Source organism: Episyrphus balteatus, chromosome 3 (assembly GCF_945859705.1).
Source record: "Episyrphus balteatus chromosome 3, idEpiBalt1.1, whole genome shotgun sequence".
In the NCBI taxonomy this organism is placed as follows: Eukaryota; Metazoa; Arthropoda; class Insecta; order Diptera; family Syrphidae; genus Episyrphus; species Episyrphus balteatus.
This window is the reverse complement of record NC_079136.1, coordinates 28683168-28710278: the sequence shown is the minus strand read 5'-3', so window position 1 is coordinate 28710278 and position 27111 is coordinate 28683168. Positions and strand designations below refer to the sequence as shown.

General features: G+C 30.9%; 1 protein-coding gene and 2 long non-coding RNA genes across 3 annotated transcripts; all 3 read left to right on the top strand.

Annotated features, from left to right (window-relative positions):
* Positions 1-659: 659 nt before the first annotated feature.
* LOC129915643 (116 kDa U5 small nuclear ribonucleoprotein component) lies at positions 660-9303 on the top strand. Its single transcript, XM_055995284.1, has 9 exons — positions 660-876; positions 926-1164; positions 4967-5235; positions 5300-5457; positions 5589-5680; positions 7050-7241; positions 7305-7719; positions 7784-8871; positions 8931-9303. The coding sequence occupies exons 1-9, from the start codon at positions 763-765 to the stop codon at positions 9286-9288; spliced, it is 2925 nt and encodes a 974-aa protein (XP_055851259.1). The 5' UTR covers positions 660-762; the 3' UTR covers positions 9289-9303.
* Positions 9304-17071: 7768 nt separating this feature from the next.
* On the top strand, positions 17072-17423 carry LOC129914166 (uncharacterized). The gene is made up of 2 exons (XR_008772142.1): positions 17072-17250; positions 17301-17423. It is a non-coding gene; the product is annotated as an uncharacterized LOC129914166 (long non-coding RNA).
* Positions 17424-19269: 1846 nt separating this feature from the next.
* On the top strand, positions 19270-20205 carry LOC129916608 (uncharacterized). The gene is made up of 3 exons (XR_008772512.1): positions 19270-19356; positions 19429-19489; positions 19560-20205. It is a non-coding gene; the product is annotated as an uncharacterized LOC129916608 (long non-coding RNA).
* The last annotated feature ends 6906 nt before the right edge of the window (positions 20206-27111 follow it).

The window sequence follows — 27111 nt, the reverse complement described above, 5'->3', positions numbered from 1 at the left end:
ACCTAAAGACCCGACTCGTACCTCCCTTGCCTAAAACACCAGCAAATTTAATTTCAGATGATTGGTATACATCTCTCTTATTTTTCTCTTGTTTTCCTATCTGTGAATACGTATGAAAGGTAAAATGCGTTTAATACTTTTCACTCGCCACTAGATTCCCTCACATACAGGTTTGTGCTTTGAATTTAAACATTGTTGTTGTTTGCGTATGCACTTGATTGAGCTATCTGAGCTTAAATGGCTCACTCCAGACTCACTCTTTGACTTTTCCATAAGTTTTCATCCGTCGTGCGGTTGCGAGCGCACTCGACTTATGAAAAGTCAAAGAAAACAACAACAATTGACAGTAGCTTCCGACTATATCCGCCAATTATTGTTCTGGCTTTAGTCAATTTTCATTTTCTTAAGTATACACATACCCTTAATTTATTCTATTCCTTTTTGTAATTAATTTTTCGAAATCGAAACTGACCGATGCCGGTGGCCGGTCTGTCAAAATTGACATTTCTCTGACAAGTTCATTTGCATTTTTGTGAAAACGTTTTCCTGCGAATGCAAAGAAATAATCATTTTTTAACTAAAAATTACAAAATAATTAAATAGTTTGAACCAATTTAATATCAAGTACATAACTCATATACTAAAAGTATTTCAGGTAAATACAATCTTCCAACTTTTACCAATAGTTTGTAGTTGAGTTGATTTATACCCCGCCAGAAAAAAAACAAACGTTTGCTTTTTACAGTCAAACCTCTCTAAAACATGGATTCAGATTTATACGATGAATTCGGTAATTACATTGGACCCGATTTGGACAGTGACGATGATGATGATCAAAGTATTTATGGACAAACCGATATACAAGATGACGTTGATGTAAGCATCAAATTTACATACAAAACAATGATTGACATTCTTTTTTAAGGATGACGCTATGGAAGAAGATGAACCAGAAAACGATGAAGATAAAGAAATTACTGCCGTAGTTTTGCATGAAGACAAACGTTATTATCCAACTGCTGTTGAAGTTTATGGTCCTGATGTGGAGACGATTGTTCAGGAAGAAGATGCCCAACCATTGGATAAGCCACTTATTGAACCGGTTAAAAAGTTAAAGTTTCAATTGAAAGAACAAGAACTACCTGATACAACTTATGAAATGGAGTAAGTACCTACGAATGTAAAATTCTATAAGGGTTCAAAATCATAGAGGTGAAAAATTCGATGTCCAGGAATTAAAAAAAATCAAAGTAACAGTTGATTAAAGTTTTTTTTTGTCATATACCAATTAGAATAATAGGCACTCCTTTTCATCAGAATAGGTACACAACTTTTCAAATGTCCAGTATTCGTTTTTTTCTTACAGTGTAAGTTAAATAATTTTTTTTATGCCAATTCGTTGTTAGCAGAAACAAAAAAAAAAAAAAAATAATTCAAAGGGTGTGTTTATTTTTCTTGTTTCTCTGTGGCAAAGCATTTTATAACAAAAAACTGAGTTTATTTTTTGTTTCATCTGAATAGGTACACATAAAGAATGATGTCAAAGTGGTCCATGAAATGAATTTAAACCAAGTTCTTCTAAAGAATGTATTTTACTTATTTTATTATTTGTATAGTGGCCTTTTTATTTCATAAAAAATAACAAAACTGTCCAAGAATTGCATTGTTAAATCTCGTTATGCAGTCTATCTGAATCTCTTCCTTAAATTGTTAAATGGTGGGTTAGAAAATGTTTTTGTCTTAAAATCGGCGATCACAAATTTTATCGGTATGGGCCAGCCATTTTCCGTTTTCTATGGCAGATACTGAAGTACTTCCTAATTTTTCATTTTCTTCCAATATTTTACAGAGCATTATTTTTGGGAGGGGGCCTGGTACTGTTGAAAAATTTAGTATACTTGTTCACAAATATTAGAGAATTAAGAAAAGTTTCTTGAATACCTATTCATTTACAAATATTTGTGACCATTCTTCGGAAGTACTTTCTTCCATGCCTTAACACTTCTTTTTTTTTTAACTATGAAGATGGGCTCAAAATGGTTTCTCCTTTCGTAGAATGGAAAACTGATAGTTTAACTCACCAAGGACATCAAAATTAAATGATTGTTAATCCAAAAATAACAAGAAATAGCACTCAACTTTTAATGTTCTATAGGATTTCAAAAACATTAAACGCATACTTGGTTTAGTGATGGTGTCTTTTCAAAATTCAACCATTTTAGAAGACTGGGACTAATGACTATTCTATTTACTGTCCTAAAATTACAAATTACAACTGCTTTTTACGTTTATTCTTTTCGTTAATCCACCAAAACTGATAGCACATGTAAAAATTTACTCATCTTCGAGTGTTTTTTTGCATTTTTTTTTTTACCACCATTCGTGGTTTTTTTACTTCCAGAATGTTTGTATCTGAAGTCTGGATAGACAATATTCATACTTCGTAATTGTTTTTAACAATACCATTTCTGGTGGATCCTTCATTCTTTATTTTATTTATTAAGGTGTTTTCGATTTGTTTAGCGATTTGAAGTATGATTATTGAATTACACTTTCGAAGCTTAGGAAACTCCAGTCAATGGTAATTTTTTTTCGAAATCCACAAAAACATTAAAGATAACAAGGGTGTACCTATTCTGATGAAGAAAAAAATGAATCAATTTTTTCTCAAAAAATACTTTGCAAGAAAAACAATGGGAAAGTTATGGTCAATTTAAAAATAATTTTAGCTGTTGTTTTTCCTAACATCTTAAACTATCAAAAAAACCTTATTAGGTCACGCACCACTATAGAGGACAAACGATTAAGGCCGTGTGTGAATTGCGTTAAATAGTTAACACCGTGTAAAATTTTTGAAAGTATTGAGGTGAACAAAAAAATTTCAGCTGTATGACTTATTGTTTAATATTTTTCTCTGCCTCTTTTCTGCCATGAAACTCCTTTTTAATAAAAAAAAAAAACAACAAAACCATCTGCAAAAAAAATTTAGCTCAAATTTAACCAGGGGTGGAATCGGCTACTGTGATTTGTGATCGCTGACAGTCACAAAAGACAAATTTGATCTGCAAAAGGTGATTGTAACAGTTATAATCACATTTTTGTGATTTTTTCTTATGACTACTATTTTGCTATCACTTTTCCATACAAAATATATTTCGTATTCAAATTTTCAAGGCAAAACAAAAATAAACAAATCTTAATTTATTTGAATTATTTTATTTTTGCATAATGTAAAAGCTCATCAATGCACAATATATTATTATATTTATCTACAGAAAATTTTCGATGTTTTTTTTTTTTACTCTATAATGAACATTTTACCCCAGGAACCATTTGAGATCATTTGTTTAGAAACAGATTTCCTTGTACAATAAATATTCTCAAATGGTTAAGGAATTCCACAAAAATAATTTCAATCACATAAACTGAATGTTTTTTTCTTTGAAGGACACTTCTTATAGATGCAAATAAATACACCTTTGTAATAAATTAATTAATTTTAGTTATTTTGTTCAATAAAACAGAAGCAAAACAAACCGAAAGCCCACAATAAAAAAAAGTTTTTATGAATGAACAATGAAAATTTGTAAAATGTGTGCCAATTCTGTGCCAATTCTGTGTATTCCAGCAGAGTGATGCCAATTTATCAAACATTTTTGGTGATCACCTTACACAGACGGAAAATTTTATGTGATCACATTTCATAATCACAAATGTGACTTATCACCCATCACCTTATGCGATTCCACCCCAGGTCCCAGAGCCCAATACATTTTTAACAGCTGAACATTTTTTATTCACCTCAATAGTGTCAAGAATTTTACACGGTGTTAACTATTTAACGCAATTCACACACGGCCTAATGAACATTTGAAAAATTGTGTATCTATTCTGATGAAAAGGAGTGTATATATGTTTCGGTTAGAAAATAATATAATCAAAAAAGCGTTCCCGGACATATCCATAACTCAAAAACTGAAATGGCTTAAAAACACATTGAAGTCAATTATTTTTGAGTATTTCTTTTTTTAACACCACTTATACACAATACTCTCTATAAATTTGTACATCTCTTACAAAAAAATTAAATTGTGCTATTTTTTATATATTAATAAAAGTTGTCCCAAGAAAAACTACGCATCGTAGCAAAATTTGTTAAAGTGTTAATTTTTTAATAATCTTACGTACAAATGGTGCTGCACGCAGTTTTTAAAGTTTATATTATATAGACTTATCATTCCACACCTATTTTTATACATATGTAAATATATTAGCGCAAAATTTTAAACGATTAAGTAAATTGCTAAAGCCATTTTAGTAAGTAACTAAGCCAAAATTAGACTGATACTAAATCGTTTAAAATTTTGCGCTATTAAATTTATGTTATAAGTTTGTTTTAGTTTCATCTATAAGAGCGTACATCAATTAACCGTCGTTCCGGGAACACTAGTTTTGGGGTATATTTAGATTCAAATTTTTTTTTTTTTTTGATTAATGATCAAAAATCGAGGCCACTACAATAAAATCTCAAAAGTATTTCGTTTTTCTTTGTGACATAAAAAATAAAAATAAATTAAGTTCAAAACTTCATTTCCGGGAACGCTCTTAGAATCTGAATAAATAATGTGGTCTTACACACATGATTCTACATTTTTTTTTGGGTATTTTTAATCAGTATCCTATCAAGTATGGCTGTAATATATACTTTGATCTAAAAAGTTACAAACAAAAAAACAAAAGAAAAAATTACCTATGGCCTAAGTGTTTCGGACATGACTAAAATAAAGAAATAAAGTTATATATGATATATTTAAGATCTACTATCATAATAAAATGATAGATCATTCACATTGATATTATTTCTAGAACCCTAAAACCGTTTTCGATTTTTAAGAATTCGGTCCTCGAAATTTCCCACCTCCAAGATTATGACCCATAAACAAATTGATCTAATTGATTGTTTTAGATTCATGGCTGATTTGATGGATACACCACCATTGATAAGAAATGTTGCTCTTATTGGTCATTTGCACCATGGCAAGACTACATTTGTTGATTGTCTAATCAGAGAGACTCATCCTCAATTTGATACAACTGAGGAAAGAACACTTCGTTATACAGATACTCTGTTTACTGAACAAGAAAGAGGAGTTAGCATTAAAGCTACTCCTATTACTCTTGTTTTGCCAGACGTTAAGCATAAAAGTTTCTTAATGAATATATTTGATACTCCTGGTAAGCTGTTTAGTTTATAAATACATATTCTTCAGGTCCATTTAATATTCTTATATGCTTATAGGACATGTTAACTTTTCGGACGAAGCAACAGCTGCAATGCGAATGTGTGATGGTGTTGTAGTGTTTGTTGATGCCGCTGAAGGAGTTATGCTCAATACTGAGAGGTTGTTGAAACATGCAGTCCAAGAGAAAATGGGCATCACAATTTGCATAAATAAGGTAAGTTGTCTTTTTAATCTACAATGTTTTTCAACTGAAAAACGTAAACCCTATTGTTTCATTCAGTCTTCAGAAATAACTGTTACACTTCGATTTTTGTATTCGATTTTGTATTCCTATTTTTTTTCCAGATTGATCGTCTTATTTTGGAGTTAAAGCTTCCTCCTCAGGATGCTTATTTTAAGCTTAAGCACATTGTTGAAGAAGTCAATAGTTTGTTGAGGTAAATAAATTAATGTTTTTTTATAGTTTAAGTTTAACATTACTTTGTTGTTTGCATCAGAAAGGTAGAAGATTTTTGTTCATAAAGCACCTTTCTCTGTTTTATATTTCCTATCAGACTGAAATAGTTATTGAATGTTTTGTAAACATTTTCCATACATACGTATATTCAAAAAATGATATCACTCAGTTAGTTGGAGTTCGTATATAGGGGACAGGAAATAATTTTGAATAGGAGTTAATTTGGTTACAATTAATTAATTTTGTCGAAAACCAACATGTTTAGAAATATAAATTAAAAAGCACTACTTTTTATTTGTTTTTTATGTGGAATTGAGCTCTTTTTCGCTTATTTTTAATAAAATTGAATTAAAATATAAAATTATTATCTACTTAAAGTGCGATTGAAAAATGATTTGTCATGAATGTAGTTCCATGTTGTGTCCTTAATATTAGAAGAACTCAAAGCCACACACAATATCGAATGAAAAAATGTAAATTTTGCCAAAAATCTTGCGTAGATAGTAAATGTTTCATAATAAATTAACGTACTTCAAAAAGATTGAATATGTACATGTATATTTTTTAAGGTCAAAATAAACTCAAGATAAAGAGAAAAAAATGTCTCTTGTGATTTTGTTCAGGTTGAAAAACTAACCAATGAAGTTAAAATTAAAATTTCAGAAATTGATCTCTATTTTCATTTCCTTAAATTGTTTAAAATTAGTTTGTTTTTTATTAAATCATCATAAATAGGCAAACAAAATTTTCTATTCCCTACGGTCATTGCTGGAAAGCAAGTTATGTTTTGAAAAAAATGACAAAATAGAGTAAAAAGTGACCAAGTGAAAATAAAATGACCAATTTTGTTCACAAATGCCCGTGGCAACCGTGGTATATCCTACGGCACGGTACATCCCATTACAGAGTCACATTGATAGTGCCTAGCGATATACCCTTTTATTTGTTTCAAATTACAGTCTTCATAAAACGTGTTTTTGCACTAAAAATATGTAGTTTTCTAATACATTAAATGATGATTTGCGTTAATTATGCTAACTCTGTGGGAGGAAGTTTATAAGAAATGTGCATTCCAAAATTATTGTATTGCTTAAATTAAACGAACTCAAAGAGATCCAAAAGTCCAACAGTGAAAACATTCCTAAACTTCCCCAAATTTTTTTTGTAATGATCTTTCTTGTTTTAAGTCCAAATTAGAATTTTGATTTCTAGTGCAGATCAGTCAGAGATAAATCGTGGGCCGTCAGCACGCAAATTTTGTTTATGTTCTGCTCAGCTTGTTTAAAAAAAGATTAAAGAAGATTAAATCACAAACTTAAATAACATATGCAAAAATTCTTTCATTTCAGCGTTTATTGCGATGGAGACGAGGCAATAGTGGTTTCACCCACCCTTGGCAATGTGTGTTTTGCAAGTTCACTCTATGGTTTCTGTTTTACTCTAAAATCATTTGCAAAACTATACGCCGACACTTATGAAGGAGTCAACTACATTGAGTTTGCCAAACGACTTTGGGGTGATATGTATTTCCACACTAAATCGTAAGACTGTTCTATAAATCCAATCTTTTGCATAAATTAACAAAATTTTTCAAATCAATCTAGCCGTAAATTCACCAAAAAACCACCACACAGTTCGGCACAGCGTAGTTTTGTTGAATTTATTCTCGAACCAATGTACAAACTTATTGCTCAAGTTGTGGGAGATGTTGATACCACACTCTTAGATACCTTGGCTGAGTTAAATGTTCGTGTTACCAAAGAAGAGATGAAAACAAATATAAGACCTTTATTGCGATTAGTTTGCAATAGGTTTATGAGTGACTTCAGTGGATTTGTCGATATGTGTGTGGAACATATTAAGTCTCCATTGGACAATGCAAAGAAGAAAGTCGATCATATTTATACAGGCCCTAAAGAAGGAGACATTTACAAGGATATGATAAATTGCAATCAAAATGGAACACTTATGGTTCACAGCTCGAAAATGTATCCAACCGATGATTGTACATTCTTTCAAGTAAGTTGACAAAAACATAATCTTCTGTTTATATTTAAATATTAATTTGTGTTTAAATTTAAAGGTTCTTGCACGAGTTGTGAGTGGAACACTCCATGCAGGCCAAGAAGTTCGTGTTCTTGGTGAAAATTATACTCTTCAAGATGAAGAAGACTCGAGAATTCTAGAAGTTGGACGTTTATGGGTCTATGAAGCTCGTTATAAAGTCGAACTTAATCGAGTTCCGGCCGGCAATTGGGTTCTAATAGAAGGTATTGATCAATGTATTGTCAAAACCTCCACCATAGCAGATATAAGTGCTGTCGAGGATCTTTATATCTTCCGACCTCTTAAATTCAATACCCAGAGTATAATTAAAATTGCTGTCGAGCCAGTAAATCCTTCTGAGTTGCCAAAAATGTTGGATGGTTTAAGAAAGGTGAACAAATCTTATCCATTGTTGTCGACACGTGTAGAAGAGTCTGGGGAGCATGTTATCCTTGGTACAGGAGAACTATATTTGGATTGTGTAATGCATGATTTGCGTAAAATGTACTCAGAAATCGACATCAAGGTTGCAGATCCGGTAGTGGCTTTCTGTGAAACTGTTGTCGAAACTTCATCGTTGAAATGTTTTGCTGAAACACCAAATAAAAAGAATAAAATTACAATGATTTCTGAACCATTAGAAAAGGGACTTGCAGAGGATATAGAAAATGAAGTGGTTTCGATCAATTGGAACAAAAAACGTCTTGGCGAGTTCTTCCAAATCAACTACGATTGGGATTTGTTGGCAGCTCGTTCTATTTGGGCCTTTGGACCGGACACAACTGGGCCAAATATTCTCGTTGATGATACTCTTCCGTCGGAGGTGGACAAAAATTTACTGACTTCAGTGAAAGATTCTATTGTTCAAGGTTTCCAATGGGGAACGAGGGAAGGTCCCCTTTGTGAAGAACCCATTCGGAATGTTAAATTCAAAATTCTCGATGCAGTCATAGCAAATGAAGCTTTGCATCGTGGTGGAGGACAAGTCATCCCAACAGCTCGTCGTGTCGCCTACTCCGCATTCTTGATGGCAACTCCAAGACTAATGGAGCCGTATTTATTCGTTGAAGTACAAGCACCTGCAGATTGTGTTTCGGCTGTCTACACTGTTTTGGCAAGAAGAAGGTTTGTTCTTAGTTTCTAATTTAATTGTTTTATTTTTACTAATATATAAATTATTTCAGAGGACATGTAACACAAGATGCACCTGTGTCTGGTTCGCCAATTTACACCATCAAAGCATTTATTCCCGCCATTGATTCGTTTGGTTTTGAAACTGATTTGAGAACACATACTCAAGGACAAGCCTTTTGTTTGTCAGTATTTCATCATTGGCAAATTGTACCAGGTGATCCTTTGGATAAATCCATCATCATTCGACCACTAGAACCTCAAGCTGCTTCACACTTAGCCAGAGAGTTTATGATTAAGACGAGAAGAAGGAAAGGTCTCTCCGAAGATGTATCGATTAATAAGTTCTTCGACGATCCTATGTTGTTGGAATTGGCTCGACAAGATGTCTTGTTGAATTATCCTTTATAAATAAAATAATTTTCTTTAAAAATTTAAATAAATCGTTTTTATTAAACGAATGTTTCGAATTGCTTCTGTTGAACTTTGACATCCGAAAGTTTCTTATTGAAAAAGCTTTGTATCTACCAACAAAGATTGGTGTTTAAGATGTTTCCTAACATGAATGTGGTGAGTTTAGATTGGTTATTGTCTTTACTAATGCTGTTTTAAATATTTACCGTAATGTGGTAGTTCTTTACTCAGTAATCTATAATTGATTTTATGCTGTTTTTGTTTTTCAAATTAATAAAGCAGAATTTGCAACAACTGTTGTTTGAAGCTGCTTAGTGATACTGCTCTTATAGTCTGTTCGTTGATGTTATTAGATTACCAAGTAGCGCACACCAATAAACTCATCTGCAATTCAAACGTAGATTATCGACTTATTCTTCTATTATTCTTTTAGATATTACTTATATGGAATTTCTTGAAAAGAAAAAAAAAAAAAATAAATCTAAGAACTATATAAAATTAAATGCACGATTGAGTCGCACTTGGGAAACAGAAACGAACATATGAAAACCAGATTTATGAGCGATAAAGATATACACGACACACATACGAAAAACTGAAGGTATAAAAAACCAGAGCTATGAATATCAAAGCGTTAAAAATGACGGAAACTTTATTTTCATGTGGTTTTTGGGTTTTGGGTTGGCAATAATTGAGGGGAACTATATGGATTTATGAAAATATAAACAAGAGATTATAACGAAAATGGGAATGGTTTATTTTCTCGACTTATTTAGTGGACAGCAGCTTTTCAAAATAAAAAGTACTTTGCCGTTGCACCGCTTAGCGTATGTAAAGTAACGGAGTTATGAATACCAGAGGGGATCGGGTCAAAATTCTGGCTTCAAAATTCTGCTTTTCAAAATTCTGCTTTTTCAGCTAAAATTCTGCTTTTTTTCTATTCTGTTTTTCAAAATTCTGCTTTTTAAAATTCTGCTTTTCAAAATTCTGCCAGCATTATATGTGAACAAAAAAATTCAGCTAATTCTGTTTTTTTTTTTATAGCATATGCGCTGGCTAAAGAAAAATACACCTCATTAATGTAATTCAACATTGGTACTTTCCTAAATTTTTTTATTTAAGTGTCGCAAATATTTTTTGAAATGCATATACTGACTTTCTTTCAAATAAAATATGTATACTAATTGGAACCGATGTTGTATATTCCTTTTCTTATTCAAATTTTTGAATATTCATCTTTATTTGATAAATTAATAAATTTTTAGTTATTTTCGGAAATGTTTAATATTAAAAACCTTTTCTTAATACTTTCAAATTTATTAATTTATAAAACAAAAATTAATTCGCATTTAAAAAATGACAAATTATGTAGGTAAGTAATCAAATAAGGAAATAATTTTTCAAAAAGATGGTTTTACAGAATTCTGCAAAAAATTAAAAAAGGGTTTGGAAAATGTTTAAAAGCGCGCGCTTTTTAACATTTTCCAAACCCTTTTTTAATTTTTTGCAGAATTTTGAAAAGCAGAATTATGAAAAGCAGAATTTTGAAAAACAGAATTTTGAAAAGCAGAATTTTGAAAGCAGAATTTTGTAAAGCAGAATTTTGAAAGCAGAATTTTGACAAAAGAATTTTGACCCCGGCAGAATTTTGACCCCAACCTATACCAGAGCTATGCGCGTCAAAGTTATGAAAAACCAAAGTTATGAAGAACCAAAGTTATGAAAACCAGAATTGAATCATTTATTTTCAAAACATGATAAGTCCATTTTATTCAAAATTCGTTTTTTGGACTAAATTTGTGCTCTAGGGGTAACAACTTAGTCTTCAAAATATGAACTATCTGATCTATCTACATAATATGTATATCCGATTTAACAGCTACGCGAAATATTTTTTAGTATCAAAAACAGGATAAGTCCCGGACTTATCATCTTTTGAAAATAAACAACAGCTTTTGTATGTGTTAATGCTATAATATACTACTGGCTGAAAGTCTTAAGTTTAAAGCGTCTGCAAGCACTCTGAACATTGTATTTCAATCTCAAATGCAATTGTTTGATAGACTAAGGCTTAAAAAAAATTGTGTATCCATATTAAAACAATTTCACATCCGTTTATTTTCAAAGTATTATACAACCAAAAGCGTTTTCATTTTTTATCTTTTGAACTATCGGTCCAAATAGTAAAAACAAAACGATGTTCTATAGTTAGGGAAGTCCTTTACAGAATATATTTTTTACAAATTTTGCTACACACATCAATAGAAAATAGAAAGTTTTTTTCTTCTCCTGAAAAATTTAAAATCATGGACTTATCATGTTTTGAAAATAATTGATTCAACTATGAGACTAAAGCTATAAAACGTGGTATTTGGGTTGACAACCATTGAGAGGAACGAATATACGGGATGATTCAGGAGGAATGTACCAAAAAGCTGGGGACAAGACAAGAAAAAAATGTATGGGACCTGGGTATCTATTCCCCCCCGCCCCTTTAGCTGGTAGAGGCAATTTTATAAAAAAATCACTTAATTTGGAAATAAACAAATTTAAAAATCAACGGAAACGGTTACACCAAAAATAACGTACTGTCCAAAAACTATGTCTTTTATTATGTTTTTAAATAAAAGCTGTTGAATTGACAAATTTTTTGAAAAATTTACATGTCCCTTAGAGCTAGACTGCGTTAGGCCACGTTCTTCACTTTTGTGAAAAAGATAAGGCAAGTGAAATCTTAACATTTGGCACAAAAAGCTCCAACTTCTAACTCCGATATGTCCTACTTCGAAAAACTATATTGGTACGATTTACGGATGTAAGATGTAACCATTAACCAAAGTTTTTCGAAGTAGTACATCGGAGTTATGTTATGTTAAAATGGAGCTTGGTGTTAAGATTTCACTAATCTTTTTCTTCACGAAACTGAATAATATACCTACGCTAGACGCAGTTACTCTTAGCCAAATTGGGTAGAACTCAAAAGTCAAAAGGCTTGGCTACCTACTAAATCATGAATTTAAGAAAGAAAATGCGGTGTTTCATAGCAATTGGCGTGGTCCAGATGGAGTATCAATTATCTACAAGACTGTTACCCTTCCACTTTAAAAATACCTACTTTTAAATATTTTGTATTATTTAAAATTAATATGAAAAATCAAAACTATCTTTAAGTCTCATTCATGCCAACCTTACAACCATAGGTTTTAGGGAACGCAGAAACAGTAAAGATGCCTTATGTGGACCTTCATGCACCATACTCTCTCTTAATAATTAAATAATTATTATAGTAAAGAAACTTAAAGAATTCACTTGAACCATTAAACTATAAGCTTTTTAAGAAAATTATGAGGCCTTTAGATCCAAATAAATGTGTATTGTTGGGAATCCTGCGTTTAAAAAGTTCAACGCAGTTTCAACTCTGCACTGCACTGCAGCTCCGAGCATAATAAGTCTGCTTTTCATGCCTGCGGTGCCTGATATTCCCTCCATATTAGCAACATTAAAACCAAAATTATAACCGTAATTGTGGATATACATCTACAGATTCACAATATCGTTGGCATTACGCACGAACAATATAAATTGGTTTAAAATCAACACCATTCATTTGATGAGCTGAATAACATAAAAAGCGTGACCTCGTCATTACCTACATTAAAATAAAAGTTGAATTACAAAAAAAAAAGAGAAATGTTTTCACAATCAGCGCCCACAAATTAAAAACTCCTCCATTATCCATAAACAAAAAAGGAAATAAAATACAACAAAAAAAAAAAAAGCTTAACCAAAAGTAAAAATATGCAGATACATGCACGCATTAACGCTTGTAAAATAAGGACACTGATATCTCACCGGGATCGGGCTCGGCGCGGCTGACGTGTAAATTATTCACACCTAAAGTGCTATTAAAATTGCACTTTAAAAATATTTGCATTTATATGTATGTTCAGGTGCATGTCCCATTCCGCCTTTACCAATACACATAAATACTTTTGCAGCTTGCATGGGTTTTTTTATTTATGTTTTTTATTTTTTTTTTTTTTTTGCATGTACCATACACCACCACCGTTCAATCAGATTGATTACAACGTGAACGTGTGAATCCTGGGAGCGGCCATCTTTTTGTGCTCTCAATATCCGGCTGTAAGTAGAGAATAAAAAGCAAAAACGAAAAAAAAACATGGATACAGCGGTATGGACGGATTAAACGACAACATCAATTTAGTTCGGTTAATTTAAAGCGTTAACTCGTCAAGGAACATATATAACAGTAATAAATAATAATTAAGATGGACAAAAAAAAGAACAAAATATGCTGCACTGCGGAATTTTTCACAGGATAATCTTATTTTGTACCTATACAAAAGATATATAGGGAGAGGTTGGGTTTTTGTTATTACGAAAACTTTTTAATAAGAAGCCCTTAAAAACTTCAATTTATCATTAACTACAAATTTCAACTAAGCAAAATTCTCTTATTCTATTAGATGCCTGAAAATACATATTATACATATATTATTCCATTGCTCCGAAATATGGTTAGCATAGCACTATAAAATGGAATATTTTATTTCCCTCGAAAAAAAAACACCCTTTCGAATGCGATATATAATAAACCCTTTCGATTCTTGGCTCTCTTCGTAGGTAAAGCAAGATTACAAGTGATCGCTGCTATTATGTGTTTTAATTTTTTTTATGTTTTTAGCCTTTCCCTTTATAATAGGTTTTAATTTTCCCAAATAAATGTTTATACCTACTGTAAAAGAATACAATTAAATTTATTAATATTTCTATTTTCAAATTGATATTAACGCATTCAATAATGTTGTCACCTTATTTTATAAGATTTCTAATTTTTTGATAACAATTTGGTTTGTATAGGAACGTGTTATGTTATCAAGTCTTTTTTAAACAACAACCTGATCTGATCACTATGGCGTATGTGTAACATTTTGTTTTATTGAAAAATTTAAGAGGAAATATATTTTTAAGAATTAAACTAAAAATATTTAAAATAATACAAATTCGAATGTATTACCTACTTCAGAAAAAAACATAAAAGTTTTTCTAACATTTGAATCAAACAAAATATTTTTATTAAATGTATGTACTTTCTCACAAAAGTGTGTTTATTGTGTTAATTTAAAATCCTTTAAATTATACATTTATTTAATTTCAAATTAAGAAGATTGAAGGTGGATCATATAATTATTAAAAAAAGCGAAGAACACTGGGGGAAAAAACAACTTAAACAAAGACGAAAGTGGTTTGCCGTTAAAAAACTTCTTTTAATCAAAGTTATTTCAACTTGAAAAAAAAAACATCAATTTATTTAAAAAACCGAAAAAAACTGGCAGCCACTGGGGATCGAACCTTAAACTCTTGGGTCACTAGGTGAATGCTTTACTAACGTGCTACCTCACTGTGGTGATAAAATACAACAAAAGCTGAAGTCCGACAAAAATAAATAAAATTCTTACTTTGTTTCAATTTTAATTTATGTTTCCTGTTAGTTTTTCAAAATTAATTCAACGTTGAACACTAACATTTTATGTTAAATTTTTTCCCTCAGGGAATTGACACTAATATCTTATCAGAACCACCGTCATGAAGAGGGGCATCTCCCTCGAGACTCGATCTTGCATTTTTTAAAGTTGAGACCCGTTTGCTGAATCGATACTTAAGCATTTTAGTTCTACATAAATCCTTATGTGACAGTTTACGCAGAGGAAAAAGTAGGGAATAAGAGTTTATGTTCAACATAAATTATTTAAGTTCCGATTCAGCAAATGGTCCTAATTCGTTATAATAAAATAATTTCACAAATCATGTTTCTAGCTCAAATGAACAAGCTTGTTTCCACAATTAAGGAGCGTGGTCAACCCTTGTAGTGTGAGACAAACGACTGTTATAATTTCAAAGGATGTTACCACATAACATATTTTTACAATTTTAAATGACTAATAAGATCGGTTAGGATAGGAGTAAAAACCCTCAATAGAGATAATTAAGTTCCATAACCATAAAGACTATAACTTTATTAATAATTTTAATAAATAAGGACACTGAGGTGTATGCGTAACATTTTTGCTTGAATAATTTTAATGGTTAATATAATGTTACTTACAGCATTACAAACAATGAAACATTTTGATTTTTGTTGACCATTTACTGCTATAGTGGGAGTGGGGGCAAGACCGCCCACTTAGTGTTTGACTGTCTTAAAAACCAGTGAAAAACATCTTATAAACAGAATAAAGTTTTTAATTATTAAGTTTAATGTTTTTTGCAGAAACTCTCATTATTATAAGAAAATTTAAAAATACTGAACAAAAGATAATAAGTTTTGAAAAAACATCAAACAAAAAACCGTCTTGCCCCCACATGGGGGTAAGACCGCCCTATAAAATTTTGTTGGTAGAAAGACCGTTTCTATTGTTTTAAATGCAACCTATTTGTAATAATAACACAATTATGCTATATTTTCATTAGTTCTCACTCCAGCACAAGCTTTTTGGTACTATTTGGTACACATTTTGCACTTAATCCAACAATACTTTGGATTGCAGATAGAAGGTACAAATACAATCTGAAGAGTTCTCTTCATCATCATCAATTACAGTATTGTTTGTCGCCTGTTGCTTAGATTTTTGGAAGATTTAACGGTGAACTTCTTTTTTCACTTTGTTTAAGCTACCAGAGCTTCCAATTTCGCCCATGGGCGGTCTTGCCCCAGTCATATCATATTTGATGTTCTGTATTATTTTTTTTTTAAATTTATCTTTATGACTCTTTCTTTCGCAGAAAATACTTTTTAATATTCACTTTGTATTATAAAAAAAGGAAAAGTTAAAAATTTTAATTATTTCAGTGTCAAAAATGCCACTGACTTTTCACATGAACGATAAGAATTTGATGAAAAATCACAAAATTTACCGTAACTCTTCGGGGTCTTAACCGCAATTGCTAAAACTTACAGACGTGATCGATCATACCAAAGGGCACCTATTTTATATTGCAAGTGTTGCCAATTTTACTTTTTTTCATACAACATATAGTACGAAAACCGTCTTGCCCCCATAGGCGGTCTTGCCCCCACTTCCCCTATAATATTGGGTGAAACGATTCAAAGATGACCTTGTCAGTAAACCAACTATAACATCCAATGTTTCTGAAAAAAAAAAACCATCCACGGAACTTGATGGTTAGTGCGATGGACTATGGTGCCAGAGATCTGGGTTCAATTACCAGCTTCCACCACCTAAAATAAAAAAAATTTCAGGAGTACCTACCACCTCTTACGAGGAATTGACAAAGCCTCCAAGAGTATCATTGTCATGAAAAATTACATCTTGTTCCTTTCGACGTTTTTTCTATTTAATATTTTCCCACAATAGTTTCATAGTTTAGTTCTAACTGTCCACAGGTTTTTCCAACATAAGTCAACTCTCAAGAAACTTGAAGACTGCTAATAAAAGTTTTACTCTCAAATGGGCCTAAATAAGAGTTTTGATTCTGAAAGAAACCAGATATGTAGATGACGAATTTATTAAAAGATTGAGAATAGAATAGAGTGACAAGGACAATTTATCTTATGATACTTTTAATTGAATTCATGAAATGTTTACCTTTAACTTTTCAAAATACTCTTCATTTTAAATATTTAATTCTTTCTTAAATTTAATGTGACCCAAAATATCCATAACATTCTAACCAATATTTTTTTTATTTTTAAACCCAACAACATCTTTGCATCATGTTTATTTCATTCGATTTTATGTCCTGTCACTCAATTTTCATTATTCGCAAGAAAAACTCCACCCTGCTATCTTTGCTGCTGGCTCTTAACATTGCGAGCACTTTAAGAAATTAATAAAACGTAGCAATGGTGGAGTGTTGTTGACTTCAAGATGCCATCATGATTACCATTTAAAAATTAGATTCAAGATATCTCTCTTAGTAAATATTTTTTTTTTATTTTCGATTTAACATGAAGCATCCCTTTTTAGCTTATAGTCCAACGAATAATCCACAAAAGTCTTCCGTGAAAAAAAAGAAGAAATCAACGAAAAATGTTTAAGACTTGTCGCGAGGATATAAAAACAGAAGGCGAAACCGAAGGAAAATGTACAGATACAAAAATAAAAAAAAAAAAATAAGAAATAAAATTAAATTCCGACAAATTCAGTGAAATTCATGAATGATAATAATTTCTCTCGATTCTTTCAGTGCGTTTTATTTCCAGCAACAGCAAGAGTAAAGAAGAAAAATTCAATTCACTCTCCAACGCAACAGACGTCGTCATCGTCGTCTTTTTCTTCGTCTTCATCCTCGTCTTCGAGTCGTTCTTCTTAGAGTAAATAGCAGAAAAAAAAACACGAACAACGAACTAGGTTCAATCTTAAAATTGTCTGCCTCTTCCCGGTCGGTGGCGCAGCAAGTGTTTGCTGCTGCCATTTCCACGTGATGATGCTTCTGCCAGGAACAGACGGGCTTCAAGAGTGCCGAGACACAATAGAACAGCAAATATAAAATAAAAAGAAAAAAGAGAGGAAAAAAAAAAAACTGGAAACAACGATTTCAATTTCCACCCGAATAAGTCAATCACAAGTTAGACTCTCAATTGAACTTTATATCGTACACCCATTGCTACCACCTATATAGCCACCCGACCCCCACATCGCTATACACACCTCACACCCAATCTCTCAATCACTTTCGAACAAAAAATCAAGGACCTGGAAAGCGTAGACAAAGGAGTGAAATTCCTTACCGGCAATCATTTAATATGCTTGACAACTAAAAGTGTGTTAAAGAAATGAACTTTCAAACGGCGCGCGGAAGACGCGCGACGCGACTTCTTCGTTGTTGTTGGTATATGGTTGTCTTGAAAATATCGTCTTCGTCTTTTCTATTGAAGCCTCGAGAGTGTGTCGTAGAGTGTCAGATTTATTGCTCTATTGAATGTTGGTATTATATTCTTTTTTTTCTTTCATGTTCTTGATGTAAAAAGTAATTTTTAACATTTCATTTAAAGTGATGTCCTTTAGAAACTATTCAATGAAAAATTAATATTGCTTTTAATTTTTGATAAAAAAAAAGGAATGTGTTATGATTATTACGATAGTTGTTTATTTGGAAAACTAAAAGAAATCATTTAAAGGATGATATTATATTACATAATGTACCTACCTACCTACTTGAATTATAGTTAATAGAAAATAGTGTAACATTTGTTACATGAAATTCAAGAACAATTGTTGGACACTGTGGTGTATACGCAACATATTTTTTTTCCATAAACGAACTTAATAATTGATTCTGAAAATTTTAATTAGTTAGGGCAGTTTCGATTTTGTTGCTCATTCATTCGCTGAAATTATACATCAATAGTTCTTAATAACTTAGCCAAGTGGCGTTAAAAATATAAAAAATAATTGAGCAACAAAATCAAAACAACCGTAACTAATTGGCAACAAATTATACAACCCTATAAATTAAAATAAAAAAAAAACTTGTTAAAAAAGCACAGTTTTTTATCTAAACTTAGAAGCCACAAATTTTTTGTTTTTATTGGTAACGCAGTAACTAGCTCAGTAAAAAATTTTTCTGAATTTATACATCTTTGATTTTTCTTTTGAACCTTCTTCATTTTTGATAATATAATCGCACTGCGTTTGCAAATTTTAGGGAAAATCATAATCTCCCTCTTTAAAAATAAAATTCTGGAAAATGATCAGTATTTAAATTAATTTTTTTTTAATGACAAAGTCCGAAAAAAGCTTATAGTATATCTTTTAAACCTTAAAAAAGTGAACGAAATAATGGTTGCAAATTATTGCAATTAACACTCGTCTATTCAATTAAAAAAATATGTAAAAAAAACTTTCATTGTTTGATTTTACGCTCTATGAATTCCATTAATAAATAGAGATTTGTTTACTTGACCAGATAGAAGTATAAAAACATAAAAAACGTAAAATTTTGAATAATTCTACTAAATCTACAATCATGGAAAAGACAATAATTTTAATTTCAGTTGTTTGTATACTGTTTGGTGCTTCGGTAAAGAATTTTCAAAAATACCTTCAAAAGCAAGTAATATACATAGATTTATTAAAAAACTGTCATTTACAGATTTGTTCGGGTTCACCATTATTAGCTGTTAGTGATGATCTTAAAGGTGTCAGTTTACAAGGTACATAGATAATATTATATGGAAACAAAATATTCAGATTTAATTTAACAATTTCAATGAAAATATGTAGGTGCTCCAGCGAACGGTCGGGATTGTCAACGTGGTGCTCGCACATCCGGTATGGCAACTAGTGCACCCTCAACATCATCTTCAACAGCATCTTCTGGTTAAATATGACTAACACAAATAAAATGCTATACACAGTTTAACCAAATTCAAAATTTTTGGAGTTATAATTCTTTTCCGACGTTTGTATCAGATTGAAAATTTACTTTTGATATTAAATTTAATTATTATTATGGTGTTAACCTACTGAATTTTAAAAGGCAGGCTCACACTAACACTACACCGAAAAAAAAAACCAATATCAATTTAACATTTTTTAAATATCAAATTAACATTTCTTAAATATCAGCCAAAAATGCTCTATAAAATGTGTTTAATGATATTTAAAATGTTAAAACAACATTTTTATTATCAGGATGATATTTAAATGTCACATTTTGGAATTTTTTTTTGATATTTTATTATCATTTTTTCATATCAATTTCTCATTCCAAATTATTGAAAAATATTAAATACAAAATTCTTAATGTGTACTAATTTAAAGGCGCGTTGTGTTTTTTCGAAGTAAAATGTATGATTTACTGATAAAATTTGATCGGCACTAAGATTTTACTTCACATAGTTTGGGAGAAAATAACAAAACAATTATATCACCTATAATAGAAAAAATAATATGATCATTATTTTGTAAAGAATATTCCCTTTCAGCAATGTTTTGAAAAAAGAAAGAAAATTCTTTTAATAATAAAAATAATAAAAAAGAAAAAGAAAGAAATAGGTTTCATTATAATAAACTAAAACGTAAAATCTAGTCAACATTGATATTTTAATTGTCAAAGTGAAATTTTCACTGTCCACTTAAACGTAAAAAAATGTCAAAATGATATTTTAATTGTCAAAGTGAAATTTTCACCATCCCATCTGAAATTAAAAAATGTGAAAATGATATGATAAAATATCAAAATTGATATTTTAATTGTTGGACGACTTTTGTCACTGAAAAATGTTAATTTGATAGCTGTTATTATCAATTTTTTTTTTCGGTGTAGCCTAAAAAATTAAAGGAACAAAAAAACAAAAATTCGTGACTTTTTTTTTCGATAGACTGTATCTCAGTGAAAAATGATGGTATAATGATAGAACAAAAAGCAGGTGTAAGCTACATACATTCTTCTGGTTTTTCGTTTTAGTAGACATTTTTTCTTTTAAATGGCGTAATCGCACATATTTATAAATAATAAAATAGATATTTTCCTTCATAAAAAAGTGAAACAAATTAATTATAAAAGCAATTTAATAAATAAGCTTAAAGTTTCTGTTTGTTTGACTCTTCTACGATTTTTTATCTGAAATCTGAAAATTTATAGATTTATTCATCAAACAGTTTTTCTGTTCTGAGGGATCGAACTTTTGAAATTTTGTAGTTCTAATAGTCCGGGAGCCGGCCGTCATAGTTCCTACCTCACCATGGATGGCAAGTTGTACGGAGTTTACAGAACCACCCGTCGCGTCGGACCGAGATTTCATGGGCATTTTGGCGGGAAAGAAGATCCTGTATAGTAATTTGTCCGGATCAGGGCTCCATTATGTCTAAATTCCCTGGCCTAATATATTTAAGGCAGCTTTGAACTTTGAACCTACTTAATTTTAAAAGGTATGTTCCCACGAGTACAAAAAAATTTTAATAAAAGTGAATGTCTGTGAGTGAGAAGCATTACCGTAAAAGTGTGTACATGTGTTGGTACACTTTTTTTCATTTTCAAAATATGTACAAATTTTGTGTTTCGTAGATATTAAATTGCTCATGCTCATATTTTACTTTGATCAAAAGTAATAATTCTCCTGTCGCAGTGTTTTTTATTCTTATTAAACTCGTCCGAACCGGATGGACCGATTTTTATGAAACTTTGTGTGCTTATCGGATAGGTCTGAGAATCGGCCAACATCTATTTTTCATACCTCTAAATTGGTACACCCAGTCAATTTTTTTTTGTATCTTTTTGGAACGATTTTTACGAACCTTTTTGTGTTTGTCGGGTAGGTCTGACCAACATAATTTCCATACCATAAATTAATTAGGGTGGTCCAACCAAAATTTTTTAAATATATTTTTGGAACGATTTTTATGAAATTTTGTGGGTATATCGGGTAAGTCAAAGAATCGACCAACACCTATTTTCATACCACTAAATGGTTAGGGTGGTCCAATCAAAAATGTTTTATATATATGTTTGTATTTTTGGAACGATTTTTATCCGCCGGGTCAGCTAGCAATAAATAATAATCTATGTGAATCAGTGAATGAATGGTTGTTCCGTAAAATTTGTTTAAAAAAAGTTTTAGTTCTTAGCATAGTCAATAAGTGTTCCATGTTTATTGTGAAACCTTAATATTTTTTTCTTTTTCCTTGCATTATGTGGTCTAAATTTTATTTGCTTATAATTTTTAAGGCATACAAAAAAAGTAGCATTTAACTGTTGTGGATCATGTTTAACCAGATGTAGCTGATGTAGGTGGTGGTCCGCATTTACCACCACCAGGTGGCATTCCAGATGGAGGAGGCCCAGATGGAGGAGGACCACGTTGACCATCAGGTGGTGGGCCACAACCTTCTGGTGGACCACCTAAAAATTCATTATTGTAAATTTATAATAATCAGGTTGATTAATAGACAATAATTTAGTTTTATAAAGTTACCTTGTAAACTGGAACCTTTAAGGTCAGCATTAGCGGCTAATAAGGGTGCACCCGAACATATCTATAAATAAAATTTAAAAAAAAAATTATACTTTCTTACTTAAAATAGATATTTTTTAAAAGTTCTCTACCGAAGCCCCAATCACCATACAAACGATCAGAATTAAAGTTACTGACTTTCCCATGACTGTGGCTTGAGGTTAATACTACAGAATTTGGTATTTTTGATGCTTTTATACGTATGGTCTCGTATTAAAAGCTCTATTTATTAATAAGCTTCGTAGAGCATGAAATCAAATAATAACACTTTTTTTTTTACGAAATTCATTATTATCTAATTGAAAGGATTAGCGTTAATTGCCGAAATGTGCTGTCATAAGTATGAATGGTTTTATTTAATTTTACATGAATATACCAGGTTTTGATGGGACGTTGGTTGATTAAGCTGTTAAAAAATCAATTACATTATTATATTTTTTTGATGCATTATCAAATTGGGATATTATAAAATCTTTCAATGTATTTAAATATTAACAAGAGATTCTTAAACGAGCCTATACAGGGTGTCCCAAAAGTAATGGATCAAACGAAATATGCTGATAGGCCAACTTAAGGGCTCTCAGAATTTGGTAACTTGTTCATCCCAAATCCTTACGGTTTTCGATTTAATGCATTTTTTGTGAAATTTCGAAAAATGCCGACTTTGCATCAGTATTTTGCTTCCTCCGCTCATAATTGATTTTTGTTTTTTACAATTCTTCCACTAAAACGTTGCCTAATAATAGGAAATAATTAATTAATCAAAATATTTTTTATTTCATACGCCATCTTGCTGCAAATTAATTAACAGTTTCATGTTTTATAAAAACTCAATTTCTTACTTTTATTTCAGAGCAGCACTCCGAAAAAAATTTGCATGGTGTGATACTGGTTTATTATTTTAAAAACTTGCCGTGTTATTGCAGTTTCCAAAAATGTATAAAAATTTCCAAAGTTGAAATTGGAACGAAAGATATTACAATTTAAATGTAACAAAACAGGGCTTTTCAGAGAAAAATAACAAACAAAAGTCGAGACTTTTATTCAAAAAGAAATAAACAAACTACAGTCGAGAAAATGTGTTTATTTTTCTTTGTTATTTTTCTCTGAAAAGCCCTGTTTTGTTACATTTAAATTGTAATATCTTTCGTTCCAATTTCAACTTTGGAAATTTTTATACATTTTTGGAAACTGCAATAACACGGCAAGTTTTTAAAATAATAAACCAGTATCACACCATGCAAATTTTTTTCGGAGTGCTGCTCTGAAATAAAAGTAAGAAATTGAGTTTTTATAAAACATGAAACTGTTAATTAATTTGCAGCAAGATGGCGTATGAAATAAAAAATATTTTGATTAATTAATTATTTCCTATTATTAGGCAACGTTTTAGTGGAAGAATTGTAAAAAACAAAAATCAATTATGAGCGGAGGAAGCAAAATACTGATGCAAAGTCGGCATTTTTCGAAATTTCACAAAAAATGCATTAAATCGAAAACCGTAAGGATTTGGGATGAACAAGTTACCAAATTCTGAGAGCCCTTAAGTTGGCCTATCAGCATATTTCGTTTGATCCATTACTTTTGGGACACCCTGTATATTTTATTTCATTTATTTTACTAAGTTATACTGTAGAAATTATAATCTTCATCATTAGCGTTTTTCAAAAATTACTAAGGATGGACAGCGCCATAAGGCGGCTACAATCTGCTGTATATTTGGGCCTCCACCATCCAGCTTCTCCAGCCACCCAAGTAAAATTGGAATTCCGCCGCACCACCCCTGCACCACGTCCGCATCACATTTTGACCGCCGCACCATTGCTGCACCACGTCCGCACCATTATCAGAAATTTCTATTGCCCCGAACAACTTCTGCACGACGTCCGCACCATTTCATTTTGAATGAAAAATTCGGTCTTTCTCTACTGCGCCATGCCTTTGGATGGGAGTCGAAAACAAATTCTAAGCCCGACTTAAAGAACACTGTTTTCCTCTGAAACCTTAATTTTTTTCTGCGACGTATTTTGGGTAATTTTTTTTTTATTTTTTTTACTCAGTCCACCATGCATCTAATTATGGTTGGTTACCTAATCATAATAATAATAAATGAAGACAAAAAAAAATCTCTTATTATTTCAGAAAAAATAAAACAATTTCTCAACAGGGTCGTGATATAGAAACCCTCTCTGATCTGTTCTAAAATCTGGAACGGATTTCAAGTGGTGTGGAAAAATGTTGCCTTCTTCCCTTTATGTATGTGAACCTATACATCCTATAATGCAAGGAGGTAGAAATTTTCCACTTCTTGTTCAATTGTATCCCGGAGCGATGAATTCGAGCGTACGCTTGTGTTGTGTACGAGTTTATTTTTTTTTCCGTATATTTTTTTAAGAAGGTGATTGTTAGATGGCAAAGCATAAGTTTAAGGGGGGTTTAGTTAACTCTGATATTCTTTTCATTTCCACAGGGTGATTCGCATTTTGCAATAAAAATCTTAAAAGACAATAGCAAATAAATGTCTTTTAAAAATGGGAATCTTTGTGAGATAGGAATCACTGAAACCTCAAAATTCAGAAATTTGCAGAATTACCGATCAAAAACGAGTGTAAGTATGTTCTAGAAAGTTAATTTCGTCAGGAATTTATAGAAGCCTTTTTGCAAAAGGCCTACCTAACCAAAAGCTACGTTTTCAAACCCGTACCCTTTTATGTATAGGTAAAATTCCAAATTTATTAAGTGATTGAAAAATTTTACACCACCTTGTTTTCGAAACCCACACAAATATTACCATACCCTTACCAATTCTGTAAAAGAAGAGCTATGATAAACTTTGTCATCGTCTCTGCTTGTTGTGTGTTTCTTAGAGCTTAAGGGTAAATAAAATAAAAAAAAAAAAAAGAAAAAACAAACAATATTATATGCGGGAATGTGTTTGTTTGAATAGCAGAATTTTGTTTTCACTTAAGCGGAAGTCAACGATACCTTTTATTGAGGTTTCAGGCTGCCGGGCACACAGTACCTTAACCTTCTATAAGAAAGTATAGTGAAATGGAATGAGTTTGAGTATTGGGTATATTCGTATTGACAACTTATTAGAAATACAACTTGACATTTTTTTTTTCTTCTGACAAGTTCTTTTTTTAATCTAATGTATATTATTTTGTTTTCCTTTTTTTTTATTATTTTGAATTATGAAGGTGGTGCACTATTCCAGATGTTTATGTAAGGGGAGATTGAAATTATTTTGGTTTTGTCGTGTAACTCTAGGTTACTTAAGACATTGCCCGACATGAGACCTAATCAAAAGCAGAAATAAGAAATAATATTTCATATTACATCTGGCCAATATCTGCGGGTGGTTAAACCGTAACCAAGTTACATTTTGAAAATTATGTGAATTTAATTCTATTTTTTGAATTCGGCGAATTTATATTAAGGGGCTTGTCGAATATTATTTTTAGGAAGATGTAGGTTATGAAAATAAAAGGGCTTAAGGGACCAGCAGTAAAATAAAGGCAACTGTGTTCATTTTTGTGTTATCTTTTTGTACATAAATAAATAAATAATCTTTTAAGTGAACGTCAAAACAAAAATACTTATGTATTTTGGAATTTAAATCTGAATGTAAATGTTTTTGTAATTAAAAAAAAAAAAAAAATGAAGGTGATTTTGTTAACAAGTATGAAAAACGGAGCAAGACAATTGAATGGATTAGTAATTTCTTCAGTTTGTAAGCTGAATAAATTTTTAAAGTTTTGTATTTTAAAATATAATTGCGATGAGATTTTGTAGTATAGTTGTTAATAAAAATCTAAAACCGAAATTTCAAAAAAATCAATGCCTCGTTTTCAAAAATTTGATTAAAAAAAATATATGTTTTAAATCAAAAGTTAGGTAATTACTTTGACTTTTTGAGAATGGGCAATTAATGCATGAAAAAAGCTGCGGGCAAAATTAAAGCTTAAATTAACAATTTGATTTTAATTTATATTATTTAAACAAAATGTTTGACGATTGGTTTTTTCACTAATAAATTTAAATAAAAATTTAAAAAATAGTCGTGTGACAATCTTTAAGCTAACATTTACAGTATCTACCACTTATAACTTCTTTCAAGACAATCGACCATCTTATACCAAAATAATAAACGATCAAATTCGTGCTGGGTCTGCTATTAATAAACGATCAAAATTCGTGATAGGTCAATTTGACCCTGGACAACGTTGATGATTTAAAAAATGGGTGTGACAACGGCTGGTTATTTCCCTTGGAGAAGCCTTTAAAGAAAGCGGTAGGTGATGGTGAATAAATTATGAGCGTAAAATCATTTTCTAGGATAAAAAGAGGGGGAGGGGGTGATTTAAGCTTTTACTTGTTCCAATATTAATTTCCCACCTGTCTAAATTTTTGAATTTTTGATTTTCAATTTAATTTTATTCAAAAAATTTTGTAGTTTACATTATCATTTTTCAATACTTTTGTGGTTACTGATAAACCTTAAATTGTACGTTGTACAATAACAATCCATTTTTAGTGTAACTAACAAGAGATTTAGAAGAATATTTTTGTTTTGAATTTAACTTAGCTTGCGGGTGGCGTACGAGTTTCCTAGCTTAGAGAGATTAATTGGTTGAATATATGTGAAATTCAGCAACAGCTTTGACATAACACAAAGATATAAAATTTTTGAAAAGAGTTATTTTCTTTGACGTTTTTAAGGCAATCTTTAAAAACTGCAGAGACCACTTCAACCATGTAAACAGACTCATTTGCATATTGTTAATGGTAGGAAAATTATCCAATTACAGATTATTTTC